The sequence below is a fragment of the Hesperophylax consimilis genome, chromosome 23 (genome assembly GCF_061612785.1).
Source record: "Hesperophylax consimilis isolate HC1 chromosome 23, BYU_Hcon_1.0, whole genome shotgun sequence".
Lineage (NCBI taxonomy): Eukaryota > Metazoa > Arthropoda > Insecta > Trichoptera > Limnephilidae > Hesperophylax > Hesperophylax consimilis.
The window spans coordinates 14,454,750-14,472,637 of record NC_142858.1 but is presented as its reverse complement, the minus strand read 5'-3'; the positions used below and the strand labels follow the sequence as shown (position 1 = coordinate 14,472,637).

Sequence of the window (17,888 nt, the reverse complement as noted above, 5' to 3'; positions counted from 1 at the left end):
ATATGTCTAGTGCGACCGTTTGGGTCTCACCGTGACGTTCCAGGCACCGCCCCCAAACATGCGTCACATACGCGAGAAGATCACCGCACGAGCGGTTCCGCCGGAATCCGTATTGACGGTCGTTGATAATTTTGTTCTTCTCGAGGTATGTGAGCAGTTTGTCGTTGATCACACGTTCCATCACTTTGGACAGAACTGATGTGATCGCTATGGGGCGGTAGTTGGCCGGGTTGGAGCGGTCACCTTTCTTGGGAATAGGGTGAATTACCGCTTTTTTCCAACCAGATGTTTTACAGCACATTTGCGAAGATTCACAACATTGTAGAGATCTGCTAAAAAAAGTCCCAAGTGCTTTCATTGTTCTTCACCAAAACATCCGAAGTTTAAAAAAAAACCTAGATGAGTTTGTAGTAACACTAAACCTTCTTGAAACATTACCGGACCTCATTGTTTTAACAGAAGCGCACTTAAATATAAATAACGCTGACACACTGTACAGTATTCCGAATTACACATATTTTTCGTCAACTACCTATATTAATAGAACCAGTGGTATCGCGGTGTTCATTCTAAATAAATATAACAATGTCACTGTCACAGAAATTAAAATTCAATTAGCAAACTGTTTACAGCTGAGTGTAAAAGTGAACGAAATTATGTACCATATTATTGCCATCTACCGGACGCACGGATCGAATCCCACAAATTTCATTATAGAAACCGAAAAATTATTACTGAGTCAAAAAAGTACCTTTAATATTATTGTTGGTGACATTAACATTAATATCGGACACTGGGTACAAAGCAAAACGAAAGATGATTATATAAATGTAATGACTTCGCTAAACTATAAATCATATATAAATAATGCAACACGAAATATCAGCGGACAAATCCCTTCCTGTATCGATCACATATGGTGCAACTCAAATAACACTGAAAAAAACATGTCGATATTATGGAAAACCAGCATAACTGACCACTACACCTGCATATTCGTTAACAACATAGACAAAAAAAGTACCAACCCCAACAAAACTGACAAAAAAAACAAGAAAAAAAATATTTAAATATGAAAACTTTAGAAACAAATCTTAAGATGGAAACCTGGGCATCAATAATTGAATCGGAAAATCCAAATACTTGTGCAGAGAATTTCGAAACTGTTTTCCTAAATCACATAAAACTTTCTACGCAAATACTTAATTCTAAAACAAAATCTAAACACAGATTAATAAAGCCATGGATAACCCATGGATTAGTGATTTCAATCAGAAATAAGGAAAAATACTATCACCAGTCTAAAAAATTCCCTAACGACGAAAAAATGGCTACTTTCTACAAAAAATACAGAAACAAACTTACGCTTTTAATTAGACTGACTAAAGAAAAATATTTTCGTGATAAATTAAAAAATGCTGGTCAAGACAGCAAAGAGTTCTGGAAAATTATCAAAACAATAATCAACAAAAGCACAAAACAAAAATTTCCCAAAGAAATTACTCATCAAGGAATCAATACTGACACAGAAAAAAACCCAAAACTTTGTGGTGACATCTTTAACAATTATTTTGTTAATGTCGGCGCTAATCTTGCTAGTAATATTATCCTAGACAAAGAACAAACTCAACAACCAGAGCTAAACCCAACTTTTGAAGAAGGTTTCCACACATTTGCTTCAGTAACTGATAAAGAAGTTGAAAACGCTATAATAAGTTTACGAGGATCAGCAAGCCCTGGCTACGACAACATAACTGTAAAAACATTAAAAACTGTACGTGAGATAATCAGCAAACCAATTGCTCATATAATAAATGTAAGTCTGAAGAAGGGCATATTCCCGAACAACTATAAGAAGACTATTGTGACCCCTGTTTTTAAATCTGGTGACGAAAAAAACACTTCTAACTATCGTCCGATAGCACTCACATCAAATATAGCAAAAATCTATGAAAAAATTGTTAAAAAACAACTCAACAACTACTTAAAAGATAAGTTGATAATGAGCCCAAACCAGTTTGGATTTAGGGACAATCTCAGCACACAGGATGCGATTGCTAAATTGACATCAACAATAATGCAAAAATTAGATAATGGAGAAAAGTGTCTTGGAATCTTCATTGATCTCCGCAAAGCATTCGATAGCATATCACACTCAAAACTCACTGAGAAACTAAAACAAATTGGATTGGACGGAATAGTGCTATCATGGTTCCAAAGTTACCTTAAAGAGAGATTTCAATATGTCAAAATCAATAATACCCTTAGTGAATCCAAAACCTCATCTTTTGGCATACCGCAAGGAACTGTCATCGGTCCAATCCTTTTTATTATATATGTAAATCAAATGTTCACTCTTCCCATTGTTGGAAATATCATATCTTACGCAGACGACACTGTAGTTATCACTAAAGGAAAATCGTGGGAGGAAACAATGAGGATAGCCAATATCAATATAAACATACTCAAAACATGGTTCGACCTGAATTGTCTCTCACTAAATACCGAGAAAACATATTTCATCCCATTCTCTTTGCAGGAAAAAATTTCGAAAACAATATAACAATTAAAATCCATTCATCACAGTGTGAAAATAAAAAAGAATGCAGCAATGTAAATTGTTTACCAATAACATGCAAAAATAGTATAAAATATCTGGGTATCATAGTAGATAGACACTTAAAATGGAACGAACAAGTCCAAAATACGGCAACCAGAGTAAGAAAACTTATTTACTTATTCATTAGATTGAGAAACATCCTATCATATAATATGATTAAAACTATTTATTTCTCTCTTGCCCAATCTATTCTCCAATATGGTATAATTGGGTGGGGGGGGGACTTTCAAAACTAACCTCTTACCCGTAGAAAAGGCACAGAGGTTGATTCTAAAAGTCATCCTACGTAAACCATCTATATTTCCAACAACACAGTTATTTAACTCTTTTAGGGTTCTCAGTCTAAATAATATATTCAAAAAGAACTCATTGTTACAAACTCATAAAGATCATTTCAATCCTATAGTAACATTTCCAAAAATAAGTAACCGATCAAGATCACGTGGCAATTTAGAAATCCCTAAATTTAAAATGAGCGCTTCTCAACACCATTATTCTTATCAAGGTATAAATTTTTTTAATGCACTCCCATATAAAATCAAATCTGAAAAAAATTATAAAGCCTTTAAATTACAAATAAAACAACTTCTTGATCAACCAAATAATAATTATAAATTTTAATTTGATTTTTTACATATCTACTGATAACAGGTACATATTAGTAGTAATTGATCAAATTCAAATTTTAATGGTACCTACATACTCAGTATATCATTAACTATTTCATAAAATTTATTAACTAAAAAAAATATATTTTTCTTCTTTTACCATATCCTCTAATATTATATCAGCATTCGAGCCACCAACAGATTATTGTCGCAACTTATTATGTACCTCCGCTTGCAATACTATCAGCTCTGTTTACTCCAAATGAATAAAATAACTACATGTACTTATACCACCTACTACCTACTTATTAATCGAAATGTAATAATATTATTTTATTTTATTTTTATTCTTAAATTAATTTAGTAACATCTATTGTAGTCTATTTTAATTATCTATACTTTTGTTATCAAGCTTTATACATTTTGTTTATTTCTTACTTTGTAAATAAAAACTTTCTTTCTTTTCTTTACCCAATATAATATATTGTAATGGCACTACTCCCCAAATCAAACACGAGAAACGTTTTTCTCTCTTGAATTGGGTAGTTACGTTAAAAAGAAAACATTTTTATTGTAATTTAACATATTTATGTTTTTGTATAAAAGAAATATATTTAAAAAAAAAAAAAAAAAAAAAAAAAAATTGTGTCTAGAAGAATAAAAGTGATAGAATATACAACATTTATACTGATTAGTTTTCAAATGAAATATATCACCCAGATCAGAATATTTGTTTCCGAGATTGTGAAGTCTCGGAATCGGAGAATTTTGGTAAGCTGGTGTCCTGGTGTTATTGAAGTTAAAAGGTAAGAAATGTCGGCATGATTTTTTGGGAACATAGATATTGATACATTGAAGTAATTCGGGACAGTCAATTTTAAAATGTAGTATTCTTTGTAACAGTATTAATAAATAAATCTGTGCTTATTCTTTTTCTGAAAGTTTCAATAGAAACATTTTATCCAAGAGGTAATTTTAATTTATGTTTTGTATAGGAATATGCAATTTATAATTTATAAACCTTAGAAACTTCCGTTGAATCTTTTCAATGTTATCTGAATGAATATTGAAAAATGGAGACCATAACGTATAGTTATACTCAAGTTGGCATCTGACAAGGGTTTTATATAACATAATAAATGTTCCTAAATTATTAAAATCTTTTGCAGCTCTCAAAACAAAGCCAAGAGTCTTTAGGGCCTTGTTGATAATATTATTAATATGACATACATCGGTGAGTTAACTGTCGAACATAATGCCTAGATCAATAATTTTATAAATTTTCATCATTTAATGAATATTGAAAAAAATTAGGATCACTTATTTTGGAAAAATGAATGAACTGGCATTTATTTATGTTTAATGCTAATTTGTTGATTGAGCACCATTCAAAAAGATATATCAAGTTAGTTTGAAGTGTAAGTGTTTTTACAATATGTACAGCATAAGGTACAATTTTGTTGATAATATTTCTTTATTTCTTTTCTTCCCCGTTCCATTTTGGTTGCCGTTAGCGTTTTGCGCCATTAGTAGCGCGAGTCATCTTTAGAGTCCACTATAGGTACTCCTCGTTAACAATAAGGACGGGTTGCGGCAGAGTTGTAAAAGCATGCTAATATTTTAAATAACTTTTCCTTCCACTTTCACCAATCAAACTTGACGATCGCTAATTTATAAGTAATTCAATGTCGGTATCATAAATATAAGTACATGTTTATGTCAATTAAGATGAGCTACCTTTTTAATGTTAATGTTGCATCCGAAAAACTAACTCATAACAAAAAAAAATGAAAATGGTGAAAAATTGGAACTATTTTTCAATATATTACATAAATATTGTATTCAGTCACAAATAATTTATGTAAATATCAAAGATTCAATAATACTTTTTAACGTCTTTTCAAATGTATCGTACTCGGAAGTGACCGTAAGCTATAGACTTTTCCTTTCAATTAATGGTAATAAATTAGTGACGAGACGCAGAGACAATATTTTTTTAGTCTTTATTTGCGGAACTTTTTTTTCTGTCGGTGCTAAACTACCTCAAAGAAACCAATATATATATGCGGAACCAAAATAAATGTTCGTTTTTTTCTTTCTTTCTCTTCTCTTCCCAAAAATCAACATTGCGGCTACGACAACTATAAAGATGATTGTTATAATTCATTGCTTCTGATGATTATTTACTTCACATAATATCAATCATATTCTACCGAAAATATTGTTTTTATATAAAAAATTACTTACCATTTTTCTTCACCTCCATCAACTTTCAAGTCTGGAATATTCGGGATCTTTTTGTTCAAATATGCCGAGGATATCTTTAACAGAGCCTGTAAGAAAACACAAAAGAATTAGGAAAGCGTTGGTTTTGTGGCATCGTGTCTCAGGAATTATGGTCGGGTTGGCTCATCCGAAAGCCGAGGTTTAGCCAAATTAATACTTGGCCAAAACGTCGTATGTATTTTGTTCTCTAGCATTTGTAGTTCAGTCAATAGAGATAAAAACAGGTACTCGTATTTGCCTTGCAAAAGGTGGTCTAAAATATATTTTGATTTTATATTGTAAAGATTGGGACCATAATTTTTTTTTCTTCATTATGTGACCTCTGATAAGGTCGCCATTTGGTATGAAAGGTGCCAAAATGTTTTTTTTCTTCAACATAATTCCTCAACGATTGATCTTACGACAAAATTGTTCAATACAAACTAGAAAAACGTAAAATTTATCACTGTTTAGATTATGAATTTTTTTAAATATAATGTACAACAAGTTACAGCGGCGGAAAGACGATTTTTGAGACAAAGATAATTTTGTGAACTCATTTCTACACCGAGGTAGAGTAAATAGTGTTTTTTTAACTGTGGTATCCCTAGTGGGTCTAATCAACATTATCGCGAAAGATTCGCGCGGAGCACGTAGGCCATATCGCGTCAAATTTATTAATTTCAACAGTATTGTATAATAATCAAAAAGAAAATATATATTTATTTGTTTAAATGAGTAGAAAAAATACACTTAGATTGTAATATGGCAGTTTAGTGTAACATTTGAGGACAAAATGACATAATATAGTATATCTAAACAATAACATTAGAAAGTAAATGGAATTGCATAATATATGTTCGCGATTATGTATATTATTACTTTCCGATCATGGTCGGGGTCGGTGGTTTTTAACAGCTTCTTCCTCAATTTCTTTTCTTCTGAAAATATGTGACAATTGATGACATCTTCCTTGATCTTCGTCCTCTCTCTCGATGTGAACATCTGGTGTAATTTCCCATGATTGACCATTACAGAATCCACGTACAATAGAACCCTTCAAACCAACTTTTCTGCAGCTACATTTTTTTTACAATGGTACCTAAAGAAATTCAATTAAGTCTCGGGTGCTATTTATCATTGTTAGGTACTGGAGCGAGCCAATTCGTGACAAGTTTCCAACCCCCAGTCTTCGATTAGTTTGGATTCCATATAATTGTTGCACTTGATGGTACGTCTTAAATGCAAGAAGAAGGGAAAATTTATTTGGTTTTTTGCTGCCAATTTAGCGAAACATTGGTATCGGAATTCTTAAAAGGTTTCCTTTTCCATTTGACTACTATAGGAAGCAACTACAATGCGCGCTCCGGCGTCTATGATCTCTTCTGGGTTGGCATCTCGATGTTTGAAGATGTCAGAGATGGAGATGAGCAGTATGTTTTAAATTTAGTTTTTCCTTGGTTGAAGACGGACGATGTCATGTCGCAGCAACTAAACGCGTGTCGAAACATAATATTCTCATTCACTTCCTTATGTTTCGAACTATTCGCAGAATTTTCGGCAACTTGGTAAAACAAAGGTGTTTTTTTTATGTACGATGTATATATATAAATTCATCGAAAACAAAGATTTTTTTGTGTAAACCTTTCGATGCCATACAACTTTGTGTCAAAGATGTCCTCCATCCACAACATTAATTTTGTTATCTTCGAGATCTACGCCTTCTGGAGGTTGTTCGAAAACAGCGTACAACGATGATTTCGTGGCTTTGGGCTTTCTTTCTCCAGATAAAAGTGCCAGAGGATACGGTGGAAGCTTGAATTTAATGTAATGCTTAAAGTCGTTGTCGGATTTCTTCATTCTCTGGAACGCCATCAGTTGATTGATGGAAATTTTACCCTCAAGTGTTACATTTAACTGCTATATTTCAAATTACTTGCATTTTTTGTTATTCTTTCATACAATTATTTGTGATGATTATATATAAAAATATAATGTTAACCTTGTGTTGGTTTAAAATGAGATCACAAAATTATCATAATTATGTAATGAACAGCCAGAAATAACACTATTAAATTGTATAAATGGTGTATTTAGCTATATATATATTTTTAGTAAGTCTTAACTTTAACGTATGATCAACCGTTCCGGAATTATTTAGAAAAAAAAAATCTGGCACCTTTCATACAAAATGGCGACCTTGGCAGAGGTCACTTAAGGTCGGCACCTTAATTTTTTTTCAGGGTACAAATTATAACAATATAAAATAAAAATATCTTTTAGACCGTATTTTGCAAGGCTGTATCTTTAGACTCGTGACATAGTAAGCATCGTTCAAACATTTGAAGCCGTTCAAAATAACGGTTTTCAATAAGTATAAGTTGAACTAAACCAAGATTATAAAGTAAGCTAAAAATATTTGATAGGCGAGCATCCTGAAAACACATAATAACACGATAGTGAGAAATTGTTGCTTTGGATTGAAAAAATTGAATGAACAACATATAACTATTTCTTTATATAGCTTCGCTTTTATCAGGGCTGGACTAGAAAACGGTAGCTAGAAAAACTCATTATATTGCATGAATCATGTATTTCATCAAAACCTTGCTTAGAAATCATAATATATATTTTTGTACAGTCTATCATTGCTTTATTCAGTTGTAGCTAGTACCTACCATTCCCTTCGTTCATCGCTACTGTTGTCAGTTCGTATTATATGATTTGTGCTGTGTTATTACTGTATAATAGTTTGTAAACAAATATAATAAATAAATAAACCAACATGAGATATTACACAGTTTCATATTATCGACCGTATTGGGTATGGTTTCATTTTTTTTCTCCCTTTAATTCTTCTAATACACGCGATATTTCAGTAGCTTACTCTTAAAGTCAAGTTAAGTTTTTTATTGAAGTTATTTTAAAACTATTTTTTACCTAATCGAACGTGCGTACTTACTATAAGAGCAATTTAAACAGATGGATAGGGAGATAAACAATATATGACTAGGGTTTGTTTTGGTGTTATCTGTCGAAAAATCGATAATACAGACTGTATGTAGTGATTTTTAACCCCTGTAAGATATGGTAGTAAAATACTGATATAATGACTCCAATATTATTATTATAATGGGCCACTAGCCACTAGGTGTCGGTGAAGGAAAACTGCCACCACGCATAATACGTAGTGTGGGAAAAATGCAAAATAATAAAGTATGTGTAGATAATTGGAGAGTAGAGTTTTAAAATACGTTTTTTAAATTGAATTGGAACATTATTAAATGCAATACTGTAATTTTATGGACATGGGGCTTTATTTCAAGGGATCAGTGGTAGAATTGCCAATCTCAAATGTAATATACTTTTTTGATTTTTTTTATGTACAACTTGTACATTTTAAAAAGTGGGGGCTAAAGTGGATTATCTTCAGGAGGTGATTCTACCTAAAAGATAAATAAGTTTAAAAATAACAAAACAACTGAAAATCCCCCCGGACATCCTGTATAGTAGACAAACACATTTGAGAGCGTCAGTTGCTTTAATCTTAGATGACTGATAAGAATTTACAGCAAAAACGAGGGAAGTGTTAGAATACTTGCGATACATAATTCGAAGTGATAAAAATCTGACATAGGTCATTCTAGCATTAGTCTCAAGATTTATACAAACCCACGATTGAAGGCGGGTGTAAACTCATTATAATCATAAACATAATAATAAATTAAGAGTGCAAGATACAAGCAATTATTAAAAACAAGTTAACGAAATATAATAATTTAGGCACGATTGGATCTAAAACGATTGTGCAAGCTCCACAAAGTAACGAACAGTGTTTCAATTATGTAAATGGTGTATTCAAATAATAATAAATATTAGGGTTTGAAATACCTCGGAGTAAGATTTCTCGATCGCCGATCTCTTGATGGTGAATTGGCGAATGTCCTCCAGTAACTCGCACTCATGTTGATTCTTAGCTTGTAGTTTTGCCACCTGCTCGCTGTGCAAATTTTTCAGGAATTTCGCGTAATTTCCCTGTTAAAGAAAGGTCTCATTAGCACCCACTTCGTTAAGTTAATTAATTATTTAAAGAAGGCTTTATGTGTGCACAGGAATACGTTTTCTAGTATTTTGGTACTTTTGTTTTGTTTCTTATTTTGTGTTTCTACTCTAAATAACTTGATGTTTAACTACTAATTTCGGTTATCGTTACGTAAAATTACTCATTCAAGATCAATAAATTAAACCTGATAAGTATAAATCAAATACAATTCAAGCGATTTATTTTTAAATTACTCATTCAAGTTCAATAAATTATACCTGATAAGTATAAATCAAATGCAATTCAAGCGATTATATTAGTGATTAATAATTCTTTACTCGAAATGTGTATTTCTTTTATTTAAATGGTCGACAATTGTCGTAATTTTCCATGTTTACTAACATTCGAAAGGTAAATCTCAGGCAATGATCCCGAGGCAATTATTTTATAAATACTTTCATCTTCGCAAATCCTACAATTATGGTAATCCGTGAATTTTCACCGGTCTGTGTTGAGCATTACTATGTAGCCAATATATTGACATTAACTTTAGGTTACAGTTATAATCCAAATATATTGTTGTAGAATGTAAGGAAAGCTTGGCGATGAAATTACCGTTAAGTGTATTTTTGTTACGTGTTTCCTCGAGTATATGAATATATGATATAAAGACATAAATATATGTGAATAAGGAAGGTTGTAACGTACTTAACGCAAATTTTAGTAATGAATGCCACCGGTTCAACTTTTCATTTATTGGGCTTTTCTTTGAGTTTTTTTACTATTATCTAAAGATTGTGAACAGTATAGTATTCCCAGATACATTTTCATGTTTGACCAAAAATATATTGAAAGATAATAGTAAACAGATGAATTTTAAAAAGATTACATGTTAAAAAGTGTTAGTATTAATAATGCAGTTCGTGGCTATCCTACGTCCTAAGATAAATTTATCGGTAACACAAAACAATATTTATTATAAAGGTTTCAAAATGATTTGTATTTTTTTTATTCTCAAAATTTATAAAAACTGTTACAAATTGTGTAAATAAATAATGTAACGAAATATAATGTTTTTATACGGTTTGAGAAATGGATAAAATTGTGAAAAGATACGCCCTATAACAAGTACGGTATTTTAGAATATGTATTTGTACTCATTGACACGAATGCTTTAATTAACATTACTAAGAAATATATTAGCAGTCAAATAATATAATTTAAGAATAAACTTAATTATAAAAAAATACTTGCTCGATCTTTTAATAAACCTATGTGACTTAAAAAAACTCTTCACTTATTTTCAAAGAATGTTCAGGATAAATGTCGTATATTATATTTTACTTATTTAAATGCAAAATATACTTCACGAATGTCTATTTACACGTCACAAAAAATATAAACATTCATTGTATGGCATAGGTACAAATATTTTGAAAAGCTAAGGGGCCATTGAAAATTTTTAAGATTAGTGATAATTTCGGTTGTATCGTGAGTTCGTTCATACAAGACATTTTCAAATAACGGGAAAGTTGAAACATTAAAATACACTGCTCCCCGAACCACTAGGGCCTATTGATATCTCAGATATCCTGGCCCACACCTACTCTTCTGTTGGGCGTTAGGCATACCGAACTTAAGGAGAGCGCCATGTTGTAATTTTCTTCACAATTTTGTAAAGTTACAAAACATTTATGAATCTTTCATATTAATCACCCACATCATAAAATTAAACTGTACCGGAATTTTCAAACTGAATGTTTTAATTTAATATATTTTTAAAAAAACATCATTTATTATCGCACGCACGCATCTTTTCATTTTGGAGCCAACATTTTGGGTGGTGCGACGATGAAAACTAAACAACTTCACTAAAAGATATCGATTCACGGATTACATTAAAACCAATTTGAACTGTAATTTGCAGTGTAACTAAATTACGTTTGTTTCAATCACGTGCGGATTATTACAAAAATAAAGCATCGATAGTGTAATATTCGGAGTGAAAGGCGAGAGGAAGTTTTGAGTGAAACTGAGTGCAAAAGGAGTTGCGGAAAGCCACTTACACGCGAAGTCGCCGGCACTGACATGGCTTGTATTTAGCAGTGGTTCTCGTGTGAGATATATGTAAGTAATGAAGTAGCTCACCTTTCTCGGGGGAGGCTGCATGCTGGCTATGTCACCCCATACAGGCTGAGGCCTGCCAACTAGACAACTAGATGACGGGCTTATTCCCCACTACGGCTATTGATTGCGTCGCCTCGCGCATGCGCCCCGCCCCCCTACATGCATCCTTCCAATGCAATTTCCCGCTCTTCGAGAGGGAAACTTAGACCGGTGTGGCGAGGAATGAAATTTACAACCAGTTCTTACTTTCAAATTAACGCGTATCATACACCCTAGTGTAACTATAATGGCAATCTAAAATTTTCAAAGATTTTCTAATGTTATCATAAAATAATCTGTATTATTCAAACTCGAATAAAGATTAAACTCTTTTTTTCGAAAGGGCGTAAACAATTTTTGAGTTTATAAAGGAGCCTTATTGAAAAAAATATATCTTTTTCCTTCACTAGGATAGGCAGGTAGGTACTGATTACTTACGAACATTGTTGACTTGATATCATAACGATGATAATGTTGTATTGACCTCCTATTGTATTACAATCTTCATAATATGCCTTGTTGAGGTAAATCAAATCTTGAACCAAATTATCCTGTTTACGTCTATTTAAAAGTATATATTTAGGTAATGTTTGTATATATGACGGGGCATTAAAAAAATTAAATTGATTTTATCAATCTCTCCGAAAATTCGCCAATTTGAAACACCGGATTATCGTGAAAATAAATCAATTGTTTGAATGATCAGTGCGATCATTCACACAACTGATGTATTGTGTGAATGATCATAATCATACATGGCAAGAAATTATACTTCATTTGAAAATAATTTGTCTGTCGTATTATGAAACACTTCACTTTAATTATTTTTTTCAATATTATTTATTATTTTTCATCTACTAACACATTTGTAGAAACAATAGCTGAAAAGGTAGTAATATAATAGGTAAAAATATTTTTTTTTTAATATTGAGTTATTATTTTTGAGTTTTAATATTATATCCTTCTTGTAACTATATTCAGTGAAGTTGAATACATCTACAATTTCTGCGAAAGAATTGCCAACTGCATGCAATCTAGGTAAAAACGAATATCTAAATGAATCAGTCCTGATATTGTTGTTGCAATTAAAAATAATGTTTAATCGATTAAAGATCAAATACTTAGTAGGTACTTAGGCTGAGTAAATCAGGGGTGTCTGTAAATCAATTAACAATTTTAAATCATTTTTAAAATACATGATACACATTATATTATATTACATTCCTCTAATAAATATTTTATTAATTTAAAATCTATTCTTACAATTAGTAACCTGTAAATTTCGCATTTATTTTTGGTTTTGTGGAGTTTTTTCGAAAAACCGGTGTTATTTTGAAATGGCAAAATTTATGTTTTGTGTGTAAAAATGATGATCTGGTGTAAAAATTCAAGTTATCGAAATCGCGTAATTTTCAGGGCTCTACTTATAACTGATTATTCTCAGACCACGTGCTAATAAAATCATTAATTTTATTACTTGAAGTTTTGTCAAATTTGTCCAGAATTATATTTGTAAATGAAATTTTTTATCAAAATAATAATTATTATTGCTGACTATCGACTTGCAGTAGCTAAGCAGATAAAAATTACATTTGTATGCCAATAATATCACTTCACTATAACAGACGATCATTACTATTTTTAAAATAGGTGTTTAAAAATAGTATATTTTTGCCTCTGTTCAAGTATGTAAGAGGACTCTCACAGCTAATCACAAGATTGCATTACTTTCGTAGTAAAATGTGAACTTATTACACGATCACTATTCACTTACCTCCAAAACTTTTTGTATGCGTTTCGATGGTCGTTTTTTTCTAACTCTTATCACTGTGCGTTTGAGTTCGGATGACTCCATTGGAGATGTCGTCAGCAACTAAGTGTCTTTTGTGTAAACATTTAATTTAATCAATGTACTAAGAGCCATGGTAAAAGATAACAGACTCATATCAATCACCGATAAGACCACCTATTATGACGTGCCTACAGGGTCGGTACTGTACTGATCGTGTAAGATTAATATTCAAGTTTAAAAATTACGTAGAGAGTTTTGATTTTTAATAACTTTTCAACAATTAAAAAACAAAATAATTTTTTTAAAATCATTATATGAGTAGCAGCAATAAAACACAAGGTGGAGATAAATATCAAAAGTGTAGGTACTTACATGGCATAAACATAAATGAAAAAAAAGTGGGTGTGTCAAGCCTACGCAAGACAGAAGTGAAACTTCTAGTTTCAGCTGATGCTTGGCGTGGCGCAGTTCGCTGGTGTCTGAGAGAGAGGAAAGAAGAGAAGAGAGAGAACGTTCGTGAGCGGCTCCCCCACCTCAACAAGGTTTCACTTCAAAAATGCCACAGCCGAGAATCGAACCTCGCTTAACTGATTGAAAGCCAACCACGCTGAGCACCAACTGTAAGCAAAGCCGCATAAATTGATTATATTATGTAGGTTCTGAAAATATGAGAGCTTGTTATGTTTTATAATGTTACCTACATCACACCCAAAATATAATATATTTTTAAAAATAATGTACAATGTACAGAAATAGAATCCCACACAAGATCGCGTAGTGCGCTCTAGCGAACGGATATTTTATCAGAGGGAGATAGTTTTAATTTTTTTTTCTGTAAATTATTACATATTATCAAAATAAATAAATTAATTAAATAAATGTAATACAATTATCATAATATACGGATTAGATAATAATTTTAATCCAACACAATAACGCAAAGCGCGCTCTAGCGGAGTAATGTTTTATCACAGTGAGATAAGTGTTTTTATTATTTTGCAATATTATTTTCTTTTAAAAAATGTTCTGACCTACTAAAAAATAAGATATTGAATGAAAAAGGCGTTAAAAACAAAAAAATAATGTGCGATGGCCGAGAATCGAACTCGGATCAACTGCTTGGAAGTCAACTATGCTGACCATTACACCACCAACGCCAGTTGTCGAGATGAGCTAAGAAGCATTTATATGTTACTTCAAAACTTTGACTAGATCAAATGAACTTTAATCGGTGGTGGGGGTACCCGCATTTTCGTTTCGGTCATGAGTCGGTTTTACTCCGGTCCTAGAAATTGCATGACGCGCGTAAAGAAGTTTCACTTCAAAAGTTCTTTGTTCTAAACCACTTTATTTGATTTACGCCCGTCGACCTTCTGTTGATCTCACAACTTTCATCAGGACAATAAACATATGTCAAGCCACAAAATGTTTGCTTTCTTCGATAATATAAATAACTGTTTTCCAGTTTGTCGAATTACACAAAATGGTTCTTTTATGCAAAGAGAAACAAGAATTATAATTTATGTACACACTTCTTTGCTGTCAATTACCGCAAAAGATCAGGCTTTCCATAAATACATTGCTTTTCATGTAGGTAATAATAAAACTTAATGGAAAATTTAAAATAAAGAAAATTATTTATATAAACTTATCCGTAAAAAGTTCAAAATCTCAAATACATCATTTCCTTTCTACACACCTTTCGACGGTTTTTTTTAAATTATTGAAACTTAGGACGGGTTGTTTCGAAGAATTTGAACAATTCATCAAATTTCAACGTTAATTTTCAAGTTCTGTGAAAGATTTTTTCAAGTTCTGTTTTTATTTCAGTTTTGTTAAGCAACTAGCCTACAATGATATAATAACAGAACTTGAATAAGTCTTTCACAGAACCCGATGATGAACGTTGAAATTTGATGAATTGTTCAAATTCTCCGAAACAACCCGTCCTTAATCATAATACTAAATCTTAATTTAATTTTTTGTACGATATTTCCTATTTATAATAAAACTTTCAAATAAAATATCAAATTTATCAAGAGTATTCCTATCTTGAAGAAAATAATTGTTTTTGTTCGATATTGTTTATTTGATTTCACCGACGGAGATTAATTATATATCACTTTAATCAGTCAATAAATCAGTAAACGTGATTGCGTATTTATCAGAACATTTAACACAGAGCCGGTTTCGAACTACGCGGCCGCAGAAGTCGCCAACACTGAAGGGGGAACCAAACAGGGAGAAAGGATAGCAAATTTTAAGGTACAATACATTAATAAAGCCCACCATACACAGTTTCAATCACCATGACCAGTAATTATATCTATCCCCCTCATTTTAACTTGTGGACTTTGCCAAAAGTTTTTGTAAGCGAATACTTATCATTCTTCTAGTGTCAGTGGCCATCGGTTATCATAGTTTTTCGAAATTAAAATTAATAGACGTATTTGAGATCAACCATATCTCAAGTAAGTACCTACGATTGAATGGAATAGCTTTGACTTTTAATTTTTATTTATTATCTATTTATTTATAATGTATTACAAAAAACATGGTAAGTAACACATTATTCCCAATGAGTTGAGATAAAACTCATTACGGGAAGTACAGACACATAAAATACATTTTACAAGGATATTACACTTTTAAAAAAATACAACATATTGAAAAGGAAAAGAAAAATAAATAAAAAAGGAAAAATACATTGTTAAGAATAGAGATTTTAGAAATACTGAGAGACATCTATACACATGAAACATAGTAAACCAACATATGAAAGCGAGCGAAAATTCACTGGTTTAAAAACATTTTCAGGAAATAATCTTTAAGCGTTTTAACTAATATTTTTTTGTTAGTTACTGATTGCTTTATTTCATTAGGTAATGCATTGTATTGTCTATATGCAATATATTGTAATGAGTTAATACCAAATTTTGTTGTGTGGGTAGACGATGCTAGGTGTATTAGATTTTGGGACTGTGTTTTGTGCTGGTGTATGTCTGAATTAAATGCTGGTTTGATGTTAGTGTGTGAGGATCTATGTATGATTTGTAATATTGTACAAGTGATATTGTATTTAGGTAGAACCGTAAAAGGAAGTATGTTTGTCTTTAAATATATATCTTTGATATGTGTATCCCACGGTAGACGGTAGATATTCCTTATTGCTCGATTTTGAATCACTTGTATTTCTGATATTTGTTTTTTAGTAATAGTGCCCCAGATACTAACTAAATAACTCAGATGGGAGTGAATCATCGCATAGTATGTGGCCCGTAGTAGAGATGCAGAGAGAAGACCTTGGAGTCGGTACAGTACGCCGGTTATTGGGGATATTTTAGATTTCACATGCTCAACATGGGAATTCCACGAAAGTTTAGAGTTTATTAATAGCCCTAAATATTTCGTGACTTCTATATTTTGGAGCTTCTCAGTTCCAAGTGTGATATTCATGGGCACATAATCCTTATTACCGAAAGTTAGGTAGTGCGTTTTTTTTATATTGAGGCTCAATTTATTAATACGCAGCCAATTAGCTAGAATTGAGACATCTACATTCATTTGAGACTCCAGGTCACTCAGGCTTGTACTGTGATAATAGATTACAGTGTCATCCGCATAAAGTTGGAGGTTTCCAGAGATACCACATTTAGTTATGTCATTGACATATAGCAAGAAAAGCAGAGGCCCAAGAATTGATCCCTGTGGCACTCCACATGTGATTTTACCTAAGCCACTCGAGACACCTTTGACTTCAACAAGACAAAATCTATCATCTAAGTAGCTTCGGAGGAGATTTAGGGGCTTCCCAACAATTCCCAAATATTCCAATTTCTTTAAGAGTATTTCATGATCGACCGTATCAAAGGCTTTTTTGAGATCTATAAATATGGCTGCCACATATTCACCCTGGTCTATATACTGTTGAAGGTTGGAGATAAAATCAAAGGCGGCACATTTAGTACTAGAATTTTTCCGAAAGCCATATTGTTGTGGTGTAAGGATATTATTCGCAGATATGTATTTTAGGAGTCTATTTTTGATTATGGTCTCAAATACTTTTGAAAAAACCGACAGAAGTGATATAGGACGGTAGTTAGAGATACATGTTTTACAGTCTCCTTTGTGTATAGGTATTATCTTCGCTAACTTTAATTCATTTGGAAACTTTCCCGAGGACAGTGACCAATTAAAAAGTTCTGTAAGGTGACCCGCTAATTCTTCTTTACAAGTCTTAAGAACTGATGGTGTTACTCCATCGAGTCCCGGTGCTGCTTTCAGCTTAGTTTTAGAGATGATCCTCAGTACCTCATCTTTGTTTGTCCTAGCCATGTACAAGGATTGGCAAGCCTTCGGTTCCACAAATACGGTATTACAGTCATCCGGGAATGA

At 32.0% G+C, this 17,888-nt stretch overlaps 1 protein-coding gene across 5 annotated transcripts in view; it reads right to left on the bottom strand.

The window, feature by feature from the left end:
• nwk (FCH and double SH3 domains nervous wreck) overlaps window positions 1-13,560 on the bottom strand; it is a 70,795-nt gene extending 57,235 nt beyond the window's left edge. For 2 of the 5 annotated variants that reach the window (XM_089646117.1, XM_089646118.1), the window contains exons 1-3: window positions 13,476-13,560; window positions 9,385-9,528; window positions 5,476-5,561 (exon numbers count right to left, since the gene is read on the bottom strand). In XM_089646117.1, coding sequence (XP_089502243.1) covers window positions 5,476-5,561; window positions 9,385-9,528; window positions 13,476-13,556 — 311 coding nt within the window. In that variant the 5' untranslated portion in view covers window positions 13,557-13,560. Of the gene's footprint in view, window positions 1-5,475; window positions 5,562-9,384; window positions 9,529-11,601; window positions 11,644-11,683; window positions 11,782-13,475 lie in introns of those variants that run through there. The other 3 variants (XM_089646120.1, XM_089646121.1, XM_089646119.1) reach the window with 2 other exon arrangements.
• Between the last annotated feature and the right edge of the window lie 4,328 nt (window positions 13,561-17,888).